The following is a 17,988-nucleotide window of genomic DNA, read 5'->3' as shown; positions in this document are numbered from 1 at the left end:
TCTTGTGGGCACCACTGGGGAACAGAGCCCCTCAGAGCACAGCACTGTACCCAGAGATAACAAAATTACAGTTCCTGGACCCGGAGCTGGCAATTATCATCACTGCTATCATAACCTGACAAGAGGGACTGCCAGTTTAAACAAGCTACTACTTCAGCACCATCTCTTCCCACTTCTCAGGCTTAGGAGCAGTGAATATTTCAGCAGGTAAGAAGAAGTTGTAATCCTCATATTTGCTGCAGTGTCTCACAGCGCCTTTGAGAAACCACAGTGGCCCAGTCAAGGCTGGATTAAAAGAAATTTGCCTCATGTCATATTTTAGCAATAATGCTGTAAGAGAGCAATAACATTAAAAACAATTAACACCGAGATGTTGCACTTAATCGCACCTCAAGTCTGAGGAACTCAGCGGGTTTTGCAAATGGCCATTAATGCCACAAAGGCTGTTTGGGAGTGGAACTGTTGCCCACGACCCCTCAGGGGCATTTCCCAGATGCTTACCTCCAGGTTCTCATTTTCTCAGGGATGAGAGCCCTTTCCAACAAGCACCAGTGAGCACATGGCTCATACCTGACACCTCAAGCACCTCTGAACCCTGGTACTCCCCAAAAAGGGCACTGTACACTGTAGTAATGGGCAGCAGCTCCATAAAAGATGTAGAAGTCCTTGAGTCATCACTTTACCTGAATGTTTTATCAGAAAACACCCCGCCCAGGGGCAGGCTGGGAGATGGCCATATATACGGCAGGTCTGAAATTGCCATCAGCTTCACCTCGATCCTTTTCTGATGTCCTTGGCCATCCAGTTAAGATCTGACAGCATTTAAAGATGACAGTGCTTGAGGTAATGGGACAATGCCGTAACAGGATTACAGGAAATGTGAAAGAAAGGACATACGTACGTAATGTCATTTAGGTAATGCCATCTATGAACAGGTTTGGCTGCAATTTTTGCTGACAAAGAAGTCAGTCTCACTTCTACAATTCCTTTTAAACTCTGTTATTGACATAAAGAGTTCACTTCTTCCTGAAAGAAAGATTTTTAGAAACCTTGCTGCAAATATTTGGTCCAACTTTCTCCCTCGTCCCCCATCCTGGGGGAAAAGCAATATAAACCACCATGAGGCAGCGAGTGGGATGAGGCCGCAGGATGAAAGGATTCCCCAGCACCCTCCCAACCTAGCTGCAGCACCCAAACTTTGCAAGACCCTTCCAATTAATTTCCGCCCAGCTATTTCCTCCCTGTGCCCTTTTATCCATCAGTATTCCTTTTCAGTCCCACCACAGCTGCCCTCGAAACAGCTTCCTCATTGTCCCCACCAGCAGCAGTGTATGTGTGCCAAGCAACTGACCGAAAACAAAAGCTTGTTTGACCAACGCTTGTTCTGAAACAAAACCCCTGGCTGGAGAAGGGAATCCCGCTAAGGGGGGCAGGGGGGGGATCAATGCTGGGTCGATTTGGAAGGCTAGCCTAGGCACACTCACCCCCAGGGACATGCTTTCTTGCTTAACAATGGTGTCTGGCTTCCTCATTCACCACCCGCCTTCCTCCCCTCCCCAAAAAATCCCCCCCCCCAAAAAGCCATGGTTATTATTAAGTCTGTTAAGTGGGAGAGAGGCTGCTACATTGAGCCTGGGACCATCTTACAGCAGAGGCCAGAGGGCAGGCAATAGAAGCATCATCTAAAGGACCTGGGGAAGGACTTCTGAAACTAAACTTATTGCTAGGAAATAGTGGGATGAGGTGTTTCCTTATAAGTTGGATGGTGAAAATTAACAGCCAAGGGGCTGATTGTGAGGTCCCCACTTGCTTCTCTTTCTCGGCAACGCTGACTCTTTCCAAGCCAAACATTTCTTCTAAACTCCCCAGCCTTGCCTTAGATGATTCCTTTCCCCTGAGCCCGGCAAAAGGCAGCTGTTATGAAAAAAGCCAAGCCTTTGGCCCCCACACATCTGCCTGCCATGAGCATGTGAAGTTCCAGATTAGAGGAAACACCCTCCCTGGGTGGGCAGGCACCCTCCCTCGATAAGTACGGTTGGAAACCACAGGAGTTGCACAGGCCGGCTCGGGCGCCGTGCGCTGTCCTGACCATCTTATCCGTTAGCAAACAGACGTTCAGGTCTTCATCACATTGAGCAATGGTGACATCTGCCCGTTTGGGCAACGTGTCCGTCGGGCAGCAGCTGGGCTTGCAGCCGGTGGGGTTTGCTGCAGGCTTCCCAAGGGCAGCATCCCACTGCCTGTCTGTCTGTCTGTCCACTCGGGCGCGCGTGACGCCTGGAAGACGCTTGTAATAAACGCAGCCATGCTAAATCTCCTCACAAAATCGTAATACCCGGCCCCTGAATGGCACCTTCCCAGATCAGTCACCACTGATTTGTCCCCAGGAGTGCACATCACCACCCCCTGCACCAGACAGAGGTGTAGAAACCGGCCAAAGCAGCTACAGTCCTTCACTCTGCACAAGCGCTCCGGTCACCATCTAAGGAGAAGAAAAGCTTTTGCCATGATTAAAGGCAATTTTCTAAAGCATATTTACCATTTCGGTGCCGAGGGTGCTCTTGGTGCTTAATAACTAGGGGCACATTTGCAAGCATGTGTATACAATTTTAATGTCTACCCTGCAGAAGTACTTGTGCAGGTGCTGGAAAAGGATACTACTGGGACATGAGGACACAGGGACAAATCATAAAGCTGAGATGTAAATTTTGGTACTGTTCACAAAAGGGTGAATGCTACAGCCCTGTCCTGGGGTAAGCCACTAGTGTCTGGCTTTTGGAGTCGGACATGGCCCTCTGAGCACTGTCTATCTGCCAGGTTTGTTGCTGTCTGAGCTTCCAGCTCTACAGTTTCCACCCCATGTCATGAGAGAGCCTTGGAGGACACTAGAATGGGAGCAGAGAGGTAGGACCCCTCCCTCTGCAGCAGTTTCAGCAGCATTTGCAGCTCCATGACCACTTCAGGTGGTCATGATCCTTATTATTCCTATGAATAATCAGGATCAGACCCCAGCAAGCTGTAACCAGCTTCAGGGCTACACACACAACTGGTGTGCATCTGCCTTGTGCTGTAAATTCCACATTTTAAAGCAGTTTTAAGCAGTTGTGCACATACTTTCTCATCTTCTCTAAAGCTGAGCTTTTAAAAACTAGTGTGTGCCCCTGCAGTGACTTCTTCTGACACCCAAGATGAGGATGTGCCATGCCACTACAGGTGACCACTTCAAAACCTACCCACTCCAGCTACATTGCCTATGAGACATGAAATAAAATGAAAGAGACTTTTTCTCTTCGTTTTTGTGACATTAATAAAGCTGCCTTAAACTTGTCCTTAGCACTTGCTGCTTCCTTCTGCCTCCTCAGAAGCTGGGATAGTGAAGAAGAGGCTGCCAGGGAAACATGTGCAGCCCTCCCAAGCCAATCAGGCATTTTTAAGTGTAACCCTACTATTTCCAGAAAATCAGCCCTAATCGTTCTAGCCCCAGCACAGCCTCTCTGACCACAGCTGTCCCACAACAGCTCCAGTAACTCCGCACAAAAGGAGAGGAGCTATCCCAGCTCACCCACTAAACCCAAGCACAGCAGCAATGTCATTTTGCACTTGCAAAATTATTTTGAAATGGCAATCTTCAAGTGAAATTTCAGGAACGGGGCTCTTCCTGCTAGAACACAGTCAGAAAAACAGGGTTAATGCCCTTGTTATCTGGCTAACCACATTGCTGTGCTGTGCATGGCCCATCAAGCAATACTTGGCCATTTGGGAGAGCAGGGATACTGCAGAAGCAGAGCCAAAACAGCAGTCCCAGAGAATTAACCATCAACCATGGAAAACCTGGTTCTATTCCTTACGGGGAGCATGAGGAGGCAGTTTCCCCCTCCCTGACCCACCACCAAGTTTTTCTTGCACCCGGCTCATCCCTCCAAGCCAGCGTGTGTGCAGCAGAAGAGGGGATCACTGCAGCTGGGGGTATGGATGAAGCAGCCTCGTGGCTCAACTCTCACTGTGCAATGATGGCTCAGGATGGGCTGCACAGGGGACAGACCCCACTCCCCTAACATAAAAGATTGCTGGAACACTGGCTGCTGAACCTGACATCTCAGATGCTGCTCCAGGAGGCCAGAGCTGAGGCACATATGATTCATTTATAAATTATATACCGAGGGGCTTTTTTTGTTGTTGTTTTTTGGTTTTGTTTTGTTTTCATTTAAATATTGTTAGGCAGAAATTCCGCAGCCATTTGCTTTCTTTCTTTGATCATTGGATTGCTACTGTTCTTTCCCTGGGGAAAAACATGCCCTAAAAACAAACAAATGCTGCACTGGAAGTAAAGAGCCCACTCCTTTGAAGCCTCTGGAGATACACTCACAGCTGTTGGAAGACACACATTCACCCCTAAAAACCAAAATTCTCCTGAGCTGTGACGCTGAAGGACACCAGGAGGCCTGCAGCAGCCCCAGACTCCAGTTTCACAACCTTGAAAATGTTTTCCAAAGTCCTAATCTTACAAATGAATGTGCAGCAGGACACACAACCACTATCAGCATGTGAGAACATGGGGTTTTCTCTGCTAGGCCTGGAGCAGCTACTGATGTGCTCTGACCCCGCTGCACAACTGCCACTTTTTTCCACGGACTGCATTCAGTCTATCCGAGTAACTTTGGTGAAGCTTCCAGCCTTCCCTACCACTGACTCAAACTCTTGTTGGTTCTGTAGATCTGGAATAATCCCTTACACCTCACGGCAGCACACGGTGTCAAAGTTTTACTCCAGAGTGCCAGTAGGATCCCATAATCCCATGGCTCCAAGGAAGCTTTAACAGAAACCACAGATGTAATGAGAATCACCATCAAACCACAGACATCAGAGATGCTGAGCTACCTACCAACATGGATTTCTGGACTAACTTCCAAGAAAAAACGCACAAGATGGCTTCTCCTTTACACCTAGTCCAACTCCATTTACATCTGGCTCTGCACATAAGCCACCACAGCTTCCTACTCTCTCCTTTTGGGTGACAACTGCCATATTTCTATATGGGCCCTGATATGGAGCTCAACCAAGAGGAAGCCCCCCACAGTCATGTGCAGACCGGGGGGTCAGCCCCTCTCCTTGCTCAGCCCATCATCTCACTCAGCGGCAGCTCCAGGTCAGCCCTGTGCCACATGGATTGCAGAAATTCATAACTAAGCCCCAACTAATACAGACAGGCTCTCCATGGGGATTACCAGCTTGGACTGGGTGCTGCAGGGGCTGAGCAGCTACCCCGCTCCCAGCTGGGTGAGGGCAAGGTTCCAGCCAGCTCTGTGCTCGAGCAAGAGCTCGCTCACATCCGCTGGCAAAATGTATGCGAGCCCTAAGAAGCACGCCTCGGAAACCCTGGAAATCTGACAGCTTTTTGTATTGTAATAATGCAATTCAAAAGACTATCGGGGATTGTATAAATATTTGTACAGACACTTATCGCCATAGCAGTCAGATACTCGGTCCCCCTGAATCAGCTGATCTGCTCGAGTCCTTGCCTTCATTTGCAGAAAAGCCTGATAACCAAAACCGTGCAACCCCAACATAGCCACCTACAGAAATGAAACATAAAGCCTCTGTTTATATAAATAAGTCTCCATCTTCTGCCTTCCTTACTTGCTGGGCAGCTGTCAGCAAAATAAAATAAAAAGTGAGATCGGATTCCCAGACCACTGAAAGAATATGAGCAGGATGTACACTGTCACCAAGGAATTAATTAATTATTATTAATGCAATGAACGCTCGCTAGAAAATGTTTTTACTTTGCTACTGTAATTAAATATTCTCACTCATGCAGCTCAGCCTTCAGGAATCAGTATTGCATTTTACAGTGCGGTTGTTTTGGGTTTTTTTAATAAGAAAATGCTTTCACACTGAATTTTTCATTTTCTGCTAGCATGGGAAGGCAGGAGAAGGTCTCTTAATATTCATGCCCATTTTCCTTTCTAAACAATTACAAATACTTTTTTTTCAGCAGCGTACACACAATTAAAAATCCCCTGTCGTTTTTGCTTCAGTACAAACTCGATCTTGACAAATAAAGCAGGTCCCATCACCCTTCCTCATGAGAGCAGGTTCCTCACTCCACACTTAAGATGCTGCTATATCCATCTCAGTGAACTGAGATGTTCACTCATCTCATGATCAAGGAACTGGCTGTTCCTTGATGAGAAGACATCACACAAGGCATCTCTCACCCAAATCAATGGGAATAAGGACTGCCAACACCTAACCCTAATGAAGGACTAGTTTCTAATCCCTTTACTTGAGGTCCATTTGCTGCAGCCAGCTGCTCATGGAAAAAAAGAACAGCAGAATCCGACCCTCCGGTCAAATAAATAGGTCAAAGACACATAGGATTATTACTAATTTGGAAAGAAACCACTGAAGACATAACATAATTCCATCGCTAGATTTTATCGCTTTTACTCACAATAGCAAATACCAGGGGAATCACCCAGCAGAAGCCTTCTCGCCTGCTCAGAATGAAATAGGACCCTGCTCCTACCCGCCACAGCCACCACTAGAGCCACACAGCCCCAGCTCCCCACCCAAGTAATTAACCATCCAACAAGATGAGCATCACCTGCCTCACCCTTTCCAGAAAATAAAAAGCAATGCAAGCTCAGGTTCGGAGATTTGGTTTTCATCTTTTCTTTACCCTCAGACAGATCCATGCAATCGCCCCTTTTTGCCATCTGCAGCCATCGCTGATTTAGTTAATGCTCTGTTCCAGCAGGAAACATGTTAACTCTAAAGATCTGATGATTGCCCTAGCAATCAGTTGTTCAAATAGTTGAAAATTAAGACTATTTCACACAAAGCAAATTAAGTAATTTTCTACCCTCCTAGGGTCTCCCAAGTCTATCAGATTTCCTACGACTGCTATGTCACACTGCTTCATTACTGTAAAGAAAATATAGCTCTGTGAATCCTCTAAGTGGACTTCTCTCAATGACTCAGGGAAAAAAAAACCCTCCCCAAACACAGATCCCACTGCAAGCAAAACAAAGAGTAGAAGACCGTCCACAGAGCACATGTATCTGCTCGCAAGCTCAATTCTCATGCCTCAGGCTCCCTAAGCCTCTGCAAGCCCCCCCCCCCCCAAAAAAAAAGCTATGTACAGCCATTCTCTACAATACCATTTTTTTCAGTCATAGCCCAGATGGCAATAGATTTGTTTGCCAGGATGCCAGCAGAATCAGTGGTGAAGGAAGATACCCTCCAATGTAAAAAGGTTGCAGTCTGATCCTAAAGAAAGTGCCATTTCGGTATCCTTAATCCTGCAGTCCTACTTCTGGGTCTTCTTCTTAAAATAAGTAAGCAAGGAAGCTTCTGGGCTGAAACTGATAATTTTTAAGTAACATTCTGAACATAGTCTGCAAACTTTCCTACTGCAACACGATGGGATACTCTGTTGGCTTTAGCCATTAAAACAAGCCTTCAGCCTGGGGATGGTGCTGCGCCGCTTCCTGCAGCTCCCTGGATCGCTTCCACCCTGGCTGCAGCATCTCAGAGAGGTTTTGTTCCTGAGCCCAAACAAGCTGGAATCATTCCCAAGCATTTGGAAACCTCGAGCTGAGCAATAAGCACCCGGCATTATGGTAATCACCTGGTGGTGGCCTCTGTAACTTGAGTTTTACATTGAGACTTTCATTGCAACCCTCTGGTTTGCAACTATTTTGTCTTTGCAGCAGAAACTCTCCCTGGTTGGTCTCAGGCCAGAGGTGACCTTTTACAAGACGAAATATAAAAATCAGTCTTTTATTTTCAAATAAAAAGAGAGGGGATGGGAAAACCCCACTGACAAGAGCTTTTTAAGACAGCTAGTCACAAGTTAGCAAATGAGGGGACAAACAGTCGCCCCATGTTCACATGCAAATCAAGCCCTCAAAGAACCCTTGCTTTATAGATTGGTAGAGAAAGCAAGAGGAAGAGAAAGTAGTGTTAAACATTTCTGTATGTGCTTCAAAGCACGTCCAGTAATCACTGTGTGCTGTGTTTCTTTAGCAGAAGCTGCCCCATGAGGCCAAGCCCCACTAGAGAAGTCCATCAGGATGCACATCTTTCATCTGAAAGCTGGGGGAGAACCTGGAGCTCCTAAGTTCTTCCATCTTGGGGGCTTTCCAGAAAGTCTGACTTTCCAAAACCACCAACCTAACTGTTACAGCTTGAGGAAAAGCAGACACCCACTCCCCAAATGGTGGACAATCCTTGTATGTGTGTTTTTCACACACATCTTTACCTAGCATTTCTTCTGGCTTTTGCAAGCATCAACCCCTTCATACCTGCTTCTGCTCCTCAGCTCTCTGTGCTCTCTTCTCACCTTAATTCCAGCCATTAGTGAAGCCACACCCATAAAAAACTCTCACACAGGCATGGAACTCTCCTGCCTGGATCAGGAAACTTCACCCAGTCTCCACAACCAGAAAAATCCCTTCCTTTCATTTATGTGGGTGTTTTGCATTCACATAAGAGCAGTACTGGCTTTATCTACATGAAGATTTTCATCTGGAGGAGATGCCGTATTTGGACTCATTTGCAGTGAAGACTTCATGTGTATTTTTATTAGGTGCTTTTCAAGGGAAACTAAGGCTCCGCTCCAGAGCATGCCAGAAATGCTCCAAACCCCACTGTAGTTGCAGGAGCCCAAGCCAGCAATGGGTCCTGCTTGCAGTCTCGAATAAGTTTGGTGGGGGCGCTCCACATGGACATCAGAACACAGCAAGGCTGGTCTAGAGCTCAAAAAAGACAAGTGTCTGATATGGAAGACTGCAGGATGAAAGCTGGGTCCAAGTAAAGCCTGAGCAGAAAAGCTGCATGCTAGAGAAAGAAAGGAGTAAGACTGCTCTTCAGCTATCTGCTAAAGCCTTGGGTCCTTCAGAGAAGGTCTGTGGTGACCTGGACCTGCAGAGTTATTCCTGCTTCCCCCAGGCCTCTGCCTCAGCCATGACTTCTCTAAGGATAAGTATTCAGAAAGATCACCCACTCAGCAAAGGCAAGATTTGGGGAAATAATGCACACTTTGGTTGACCATCCCAACCCAGATGAGTACCAGGAAGAAGCTTTGAGTCCCCACATACAAGTATATGTAAAAAAAAGATGGAAACATCCCAGTGCTGAGCCCAATGTGGTTTTCCTGGCTTGTACGCAATACAAGAGTCTGAGAAATGCCACGGGCCTGTGTGCAACCAGCTTGTTTCCAAAGGCTTCCCACTGCCTGGGTGTTTAGGTCTTGCATATTCCCCCTCTTCCTCCTCCATCCCCCCCCCAGCATACAGGCACTCCAAAGGAGATGGCCCACCGTGGCACAAGAATGTTGCACAAGCTGTGACTTTCCTCTGGTTACTCCTTATCTATCCCTGAGCCCTGATAAAAATCAACCTATGACCTTGTGCTCCTTTTATTTATATTATTTTTTTTTCTTTTGAAACCAGACTCTCTCATCTTTTCACATCCTAGAAGGCAGCTGCAAAGAGCTCAGCCCAGCTACCACTAGAAATGCCGGAATTTTGATATTTTGCTTGGAAATGGGTGGGTGCAGAAGCCACCAGCATAAGCAAAATCAAACAGCCCCAGAGCTGTTTCCCCCTTCCTTTCCCAACCAAACCCACTATTCTTGGGAACCCTTACACTGAAGAATTTTCCTTCTCTTGACAAAACATAATTTGAAAATGTTTTCGCTGAGAATTAAGCCCCCATACAGCCTGGAGAGATGGTTCATTCACAGCTTCTGCTCTCCAGTGGTGCTACCTCCAGGCTGGCTTTTGCAGGCCGCTTTGCAGCTCCTTGGCTGGGGAAAGCAGCCCACAGCCAGAGCCCACATCGTACCCCACAGAGTACCATCGGGTATGGCAGCTTGGGAAATCACTCAGTGCACGACCAAGAGGGCTTGGTTTCAGCTGGACAAACATTTTCCCAGCATTGGCTAATGTATGACTCTCTGCCCTTCTGCAAAGCACCACCTTTTAACTCCTTATCTCCGCATCAGGATTCATATGGGTGGTTTCTTTTTCCAGCAGACAGGATCAGGCTACGTGGCTGCCTGGCTAGGTGAATCCCTGTGAGCTCCTGCTATAGGAACAGGCACCCCCAGATGTTCACGCCAAACCCCAAAGCGACTACAAGGACAGGCACTTCCATGCTCACAGTGAAGTACCCCATTTCTCCCTCAAAAACCACTTCCATTTCCCCGGCAGCAGGCTCAAATAACATTTTAAATGCCAAGATTTATATGCAGACACGTATAAATGTGTTCCATTATAGCCTTTGCAAAACTACATTTCAACCTAAACATTCAATTAATGTAATTAAATTGCTACCTGGCGGTATTATCTAATTTAACTTCAGATCTGTGCTATTGAAAAGCATGTGTCTTTTAGCACTCCAACTGGAAAGACATGTGATAAACAGACCTATAAACATGTTGGCTCAACTGAGTTGTTTAAAAATAAATTAGCAAACTATAAAAATAAACAGTAACATACATATGTACTCAATTATGAACTAACTCTAATTTTTGTTCTGAAATACTGTCTTTGACCTTAGTCATAAACAAGCACTATTAAAAAACCATAATATCTCAGCAGACAGAAGGGCAGGGATTAAACACTCATCGAGCACGGCAGAATGCAAACTACAGGATGAAAAGAAAAAACAGAAAGAAAAGGGGGGAAGAAAAAAGCTCACCCTTTATTAAAGGCAGCTACCTACAGCCACCACAAGGATTTGTGTTGATTAAAGCTCCTTAGATTCAAACTGAAAAAGTTAAAATGTAGTGAAGTGCAGCCAGTTAAAAACTTAGGTAGAGGGAGAGGAAAAGAACATTTTAGCTTGCAGAGTGGCTTTGGGATGGAGGGCGGGCAGCGCAGGTTCCACAGAGCCACCTGTGGCCCTTGGCTGCTCAGGTGCAAACACTGCTACCACCCTGCATAAATTCAGCCATTTGAAAACATATGGCAGAAAGGTGGGAACTGTCCCTGTGCTGGCCACGCCAGAACAGAGGGGGAAAACAGAGCAGCACACAGGTCATTTTTTTGCCATTAATTTAGAATTCCCATTAGAGAAGAACAAGGCAGCACCATATGCAGGTGCTGTTATGTTTTCTCTGGGAAGAAGGCAGAAAGAAAGGATGAAAAGTTGATACACAAAAGGCACATTTCGCACCCAAAGCTTTCAGGCTACACAGGGCACTTATGTCCCTCCCTCAGCAGGACCCACACTCGCACATGACCCCATGAGCAAAACATCATATGAAACCCAAAATCACCACAATAAGCAGTTAAAAACTGGTAAGTTCTTCTTCATTGGAAAGAATCAGCCTAGGTGTTGCCCTCTTCTCTAAAGTAAACAGCAATAGAACTAGAGGAAATAGCCTGAAGTTGCACCAGGGGAGGTTTAGACTAGGTATTAGGGTTGTCCAGGGAAGTGGTGGAGTCACCATCCCTGAAGGCATTCAAAAAAAAAAAATGCAGACATGGCACTTCATGCTCTAGCAGGCGTGGTGGCTGTTTCTGGGTTGAGGGTTGGACTCAGTAATCTCAGAGGTCTTTCCCAACCCTGACAGTTCTGTGATTCTAAAACACCAACTGCCAGCAGGCTGTCTCCCCCAAAAATCCTTGTATAAATAAAAAATAGGAGGCAACCCATGTCGATCAACACATAGACTTGGAAACAGGCAGAGAGAGGCCCACAGAAGAAAGGCTTTGCCCCAGGCCAGCTCTTCACCAGCAGTGAGACATGTAGACCTAGCTACACAGTCATTAATGAGGCAGGGTCTGACATTTCCATGCACAAGAAGGGCTGCCAGTTGCTGAGACACAAACAAAACATCCACAAGGCACGTTTTTCAAGGGATGCAATGGGAAGGGTCCATAGGAGCCAGGGACAGCAAGCATTTTTTTTTTTCCAAGGACCTCCACAGTAGCAGAAGGGGATGCTGGAGAACTCTGGTGTAATGGGGGTAGCCCCAACAGGATGGCAAAAAGGGACGGGCAGGACCATGCTGGATCTCAGAGTTATTTGGGAAGAACACACAACAGAAAGTGCTGTAGAAGCCACTTCCAGCTGTCAGAGCAGCTTGGCAGGGAGTGGCAACAGGCCTCCTCACCATCACAAACCCAAAAGAGTTTTCCTTAATTGCTTGTACATGTATTTGCCAATTCCCCCCGCCCCCCCCTTTTTTTTTTCTTATTTTTTTAAATTCTGTACAGAAATGTCCACCATCCCCTTAGGCAATTGCTAGATGCTACTGCTCAGGAACGACTATTGATGATCAGTCAAAACAGCAAGAAGCAAAGTACCAGTTCAGCCACAAGCAGCCCTCAGTGCTGTCCTGTGATTTGGCAGCACAAGCATCTCACACACCTTAGGGCTGATCAGCACCTCCCTGGCCGTTACATTCAAGTTTTGCTCCACACTAAAGCCATTCCTCACATTTCTTTCAGAGTTGCATATCACACACACCTTTTTCCTCTTTCTCTGGCAAAAGGCTTAAAACCCAGCCCTGTCCCAAGGCCACCACCCCAGCTCAGAGCTTACCCTGACTGAGAAGATGCCCTCCCTGACAAGTGAGGACAATAAGAATCTGCAATTAAAGCAATGTGCTGTGCCAGTTTCAAAACAAATGCCCATCCTCCTTGCTCTGTTACATTGTCTTTAACACTTAAAGACACTATTCATGCAGACATAAAGTGCTAATGGCTACCTGTAAACGAGTTTCATCATGTTAATATTTTCCTTCTGATTCTGACAGTTCCCTTTTTGTTATTTTAAGCTAAAGAAGCGCTAATCTGGGTTGGACCAGAAGGCTTAAGAATTACAATTTACATAAGCTGCACCATTAATGACACCATTTCCCTTCACTCTGCACCATTTCATGGACACAGTCTTCTGGAAGTCAAGCTCTTTTCCAGTCTGTAAGAAGCGTGAAGTGCAGGAGTACATAAGTAGCCTGAGAAGATGGTAAGATTTTACTGAAAAGCACCATGAACTCTTGCCAGAGCCCTCTGTGTTTGAGGGGAGAGAGTCATGTGATTGACAAAATCCAACCTACTTGAAAAGTCTCTTAAAACAACTAAACAAGGGAAGTTTGGTGGCCATTGCCACTTTACTTTAGGGATGAGCCTTCAGGGCAACAGCATCCACTGGAGTAAATTAGCCAGGCCAGTCCCACTTGATTTACACCCCAAGGGTTGCCCTAGATGTGTCTATACAGATCACTTATTAACTCTTTTGGATGTGGAAAGAACAAAACTCCTTGGGTATTGCCTTAGCAGTTGCAGGCTCCAGCTGCAATTCTGCAGAGACATTCAGTGCCCAGCATCTTCCACACTCAAAAATGTTTGCACATCTTTGTACTACTTCATATGAGCATACATTGAGAATACTCCTACTGACATCTTCCCAGCTACACCAGGTGAAAGCCTGCTTGTGTGGAAAAAGAGCCTGGTTCCCAATGACTACCAACAGGGTAGATGGTCAGAGCCACGATCTGATTTTTCATGCAGCAGAAGAACAGAAGCCCTCTTGTCTCCAGAGCTTTTGTAGCTCCAAGGAGATACCCAGCGGCTTTGAGCATACACAGAGGGATATTCCCTTTCTTCACATTTGCAATTGTTTATTGTAATAAATTAAGAGTGCTAACAAGTATTACTGGAGCCCATTGCAAGGAGGTTATGAAATACGACTTACTGATGCAACAGTCAGCATAATGCAACTTCCTGAGTCCCACTTCAGGCAAAATACATGCAAGTAACCAGAGGGGATAGGTATAACATTGAGGGAGAGTCGGGGATATTCCAGTCCAACCTCACAGTGCCTGAGAGGTAAGAGAAGAGAGCACAGCAGAGGATGGGTAATTCCCCACCAGACTGATGTCTTCTGCTCTATTGAAGAGCTCTGGCCAGGCCACAAACGAGACACCAGTTTAGGCAGATCTCTAGTCTGACCCAACATGCCCCATTTTAGATTTTATGAAAAAGACCTATAAAGAAGGAAGATCTCATTTCATGGACTGAAACATAAATACGGGCAGACTTCACCACCTATGCCTTGCCACTTGATCACTGCTGCAAGGATGGGTCTTGTCCCATCTGTAGACCCCATACTTCCAAGCAGTGCTGCACACCACAGCAGTGAGTGACCAGGGCATCAGACAGCAAATGCGAAGTAGGTGACAGACACTGGTAAGGGTGTGAGGGAAGTCTGCTTGGTTTTTAATCCCATGAGGTCACTCCTTCCCAGCACACTGAAGTCCTCTATCCTCTGCAAAGCTCCAGCACTGCTGTGCATGGGCTGCAAACAGGTTTTTGTTTCTCTGCTTGCAGCCATGGGCTCCTCCAGCTCCAAAAAGGCAGCTCTGATCAACCTAAACATTGGCTGAGCAGAGGGGCACGATGGAGAAAATAAACCCAAACGTTTCTAAAGCTGCTTTCATGTTGACCCAAGCCTGGCTGCTGCTACGACTGTCTGGGACATCTCAGTGTTATCTGGAGGCTCATCCTCCTGGGTGAAGTCATCTGAACTCCCAGGATGGTGACTATGATGGCCAAGCATGGGTCCCCAAGGCAGTCATTAGCCAGAGGATGTTTACTTCCAGAGACTCACCACAGCAAGCCCAGAGCCCCACTGCACCCATGCATGGAAGTTTCCACGACAAACTGGGTTAGGAGGCTCAAAAGTTAGGAGAACAGACAGCATTTTCAAGGGAGTATGAGATAAGAGGACGTGGAGTTTCCCAATAAAGAGGATTTCCCTGCTCAAATATCAAAGGATTCACAGTAAGAAACGGGGGGAGAAGGGGAATTACATCAGTCTGAGGCACACTTTCTCTTTTAAACTCTGACCTTCCATTGTCTGTCTTCTTGACTAGGATTTAAAGGCCCTTTGTTGGGCTGTGTTACATGGTGTGATCTAGAAAGCCATCGCAGACAAGGCACCATGGGCTCTCGACAGCACCAACACTCCAGTTCCACCTTGCCTACACCAGACTTTTAGAAGGCATCGATCCAGCTCATATAAGTCAGCACTTTCCACCAACACCCTTTCAAAGCCAAGCCACAGCGTGCTCCCCCCCCCATGGACCCACTGCCATGCCTCTCCTGGTACAACCTAGACAGGCTGGCGAAGCCAGGCTTCATGCCAGTGAAGAGGTGGGATGATCCACCATGCTAGCCCCCTGTTGCCTACTCCCCAGGTACTCTGTAGGCTCTCCTGCAAGCCTACTTCCCATCCCAAACACAAACGAATGGGTGAAGAGCAGATGGCAGAAGCATAACAGATGCCTAAAATGGCTTAGAGTGATCTATGAGCATCTTTTGGTTATAATACTCCATTAATGTGACATTTATGTGGGGCAATATAATATTCCTCACTTACGAGCACCTACAACCAGCCAGTCAAGTCTCTCTGAATGCGATGGATGAAGCAGGTCACTGGGAGGGTTTCAGCATGGCCATGGACCCTGCCAATGAGGTTTTGGGGCTGCCTGTGCATTGAGGATGGGAGGTGGCAGTGCCTGAAGGGGATGTACCAGGTACATCTGGTGTCCTAGAAGGAAAGGAGGGCAGGAAAAGAGGGATGGAGCAACATCTCAGGAGGCAGAACTAGAGAGTCACAAATGGGAAAAAAACATTCCTTGAACCTTGGGGAGCCAAAGAGCTCCTCTCTGCAGAACAGAAAACATTGATACCAGAGGAGGAGTTGGCCCAGTCCCGAAGGCACAGCCTTGCTGTCATCTCCAAGTGAGCTGCGGCGTAGTTCAAGCATTTGTCTGATTTTATAGCAGCCAGTGTTACGCTTTGCAGCTAAATGCACCTTTAATGTCACACAGGCCTAACAAGGGCTCCCGTTTTGTTACCCTGATTTATAAACATCTCTGCAGTGGGCTGGAGAAGGGACAGCCTCGCAACCGCACGCTTCCGTTACTCACTGCAAATGACTCGTTTGCAGCTTGTGAACTGCCTAATTTATTTTGCCCCTACGTTTTGGTCATTCATCTAGTCTCTTCCTAATGGTGCTCTGATCGCTGACACTCTGGGAAATGTCTAAAATGCTGTAACCCTTACACAGCCCTGCAGAGGTGAAAGGACCAAGGGCAACTGCTGAATCTTTCCAGAACAAGAGAGGGATCATCCATCTCCTCCCCCCTCCTCCTCACCCACTGCTCCACCAAGGGGACTGTTCTCATCTCAACAAATTTGAGTAGAACAAAAAACAAGGTGAGATTCAGCCATCTCACCATCTCTGGGTGTCAAAGGCATTGTGATGGCCACAGCCTGTACCTAGCAACCCAGGAGGTCCTCTCTGGGCATTTGCTCCTCAGAGAAAGCATCTGAGAAATTAAGAGGCTGGATTAATTTGGGCTGTGGAAACACCAGGCAGAGAAGAGAGAAGTAAAAAAGACATTCGCACTCTCAACATCTCCAGCACATGCGGAAGGACTGAAATCAGGATTTGGAGCCTGATCCAAAAGCCAAATCTAGAGAAAGAGTTTGGTAGATTTTGGCATTATGTTTCATCATTTAAACACACACTGGTTAGAAAGCGAACAATTGAACACATTTCAGTTTGACTGCCTAACCAATGCAGTTGACAGCTTTCAGCACTTAGGAATAAATGCAAAAAGTATTGTAGGGTGCTATCACTAGCCTTTTGCTGGTTGCCTAAAAATCCAGAAGAGACATCTAGTATGACAAGGAAAAGCAGAAGACATGGAAAGCATCACCAAAGGAGAGGCAGAGAAAACACCAAACTGCTACCAATGGACTAAATTTGTGTCACCATATTTAACCCACACTTTGCAGTTTGTACTACTCAGCTGCCTTGAAATATGTGCATGTAACCAGAGCCATGACACCAGACCTTTAAAGACATGAGAGCTGCAGATTAAAAACATGTTGGAACTCTTACTGTGTCCAGTGCCAAAAATGTGTCTCTAACCTGTAGGAAGAAATGGGTGTGGAGCTGCTCATACAAAGATCATTGCACTCACATGGCAGGGTACAAGGTCCCCTTCATTGTTTCTCCCTTGTGAGAAAAGCAGCGACTAAAAGATATCTGAGGAGCTGTTTCATCTCCCCACTTTTATTTTAAGTACATAGAGCCAGACTAGAAAACAAGGCAGGAATAGGAGAAAACCCATGTGATTTGTGAAAGCTAAAGCCACTGTGCTGTGGACCGACAGGAACGGCTGATCTCGGTGCCCAGCAGAGCATGGTGCTTGCTGCTTTTTTTGGAGACTTCAGTCACCTCCTGTGTGGCACTGAATCGCTGCGAGTAGACAAAAAAAACTTACACAAAGCCTAAAAGCATTTCATTGGAACTGAAGCTCAATTTACAGCTCCCCAGACTCAAGGGTGTGTTTGAGCAGCCCTTTGTTGCAGGGTTTTGTCAAGGTATGTTCTGACTTGTCCCCTGCATGGTTGTGCAGTAATTCTTGATACTGATAGTCAATTACTTTGTTCACGTCACTCAAACACTGACTTTTTTCTTCTTCTTTTTCTCCTTCTCAGCGTGGCTAATCCAGGAAAGACAACACACAGATAAACCACCATTTCAAAAGGCGTCAGCATTAGCTCCCAGCTGGCCTGGGCTGAAGAACACTGCATGTTCCCCTCCAGCCCTGCCAGGAACCTTTCCCTCTGACAGCACAGGTAGGAAAGGGACCTGTGAAGTAAAAAGCCCTCTTTATCCCTCCCAAAAAAAAAGTGTATCCAGGCTGCTATTTCCTTCCCAAGTGATAAGCACTTCCTCAGGTAAATCTCATTACAGCCATTGTTCTCCAAAGGCTAATAAATACTTACCAGGATGAGTAAAGGCTCCACAGTCTGACCCCAACAGAAGAGTTGATTGCTTACGGCCAAATTTTCATACTCTTGTTATGCTGAACACTCTGCTGCTAGCAGAGCAGCATTAGCACCTAAATAAATGTGAATGCTTGCAAATAAGGTGTTGGCCCCACTTCTG

At 46.5% G+C, this 17,988-nt stretch overlaps 1 protein-coding gene across 5 annotated transcripts in view; it reads right to left on the bottom strand.

Annotated features, from left to right (window-relative positions):
- Positions 1–17,988, bottom strand: part of BCL11A (BCL11 transcription factor A) — a 75,317-nt gene that overhangs the window by 24,205 nt on the left and 33,124 nt on the right. Inside the window, exon 1 of one of the 5 annotated variants that reach the window (XM_071740354.1) lies at positions 15,110–15,196. The exons of the other annotated variants lie outside the window; for them this stretch is intronic. Coding sequence (XP_071596455.1) covers positions 15,110–15,161 — 52 coding nt within the window. The 5' untranslated portion in view covers positions 15,162–15,196. Of the gene's footprint in view, positions 1–15,109; positions 15,197–17,988 lie in introns of those variants that run through there. 5 annotated transcript variants of the gene reach the window in all.

This window comes from Heliangelus exortis, chromosome 3 (assembly GCF_036169615.1).
Source record: "Heliangelus exortis chromosome 3, bHelExo1.hap1, whole genome shotgun sequence".
Classification (NCBI taxonomy): domain Eukaryota; kingdom Metazoa; phylum Chordata; class Aves; order Apodiformes; family Trochilidae; genus Heliangelus; species Heliangelus exortis.
Note: the sequence above shows the minus strand (reverse complement) of the source record. Positions and strands in the feature narration are given on the sequence as shown.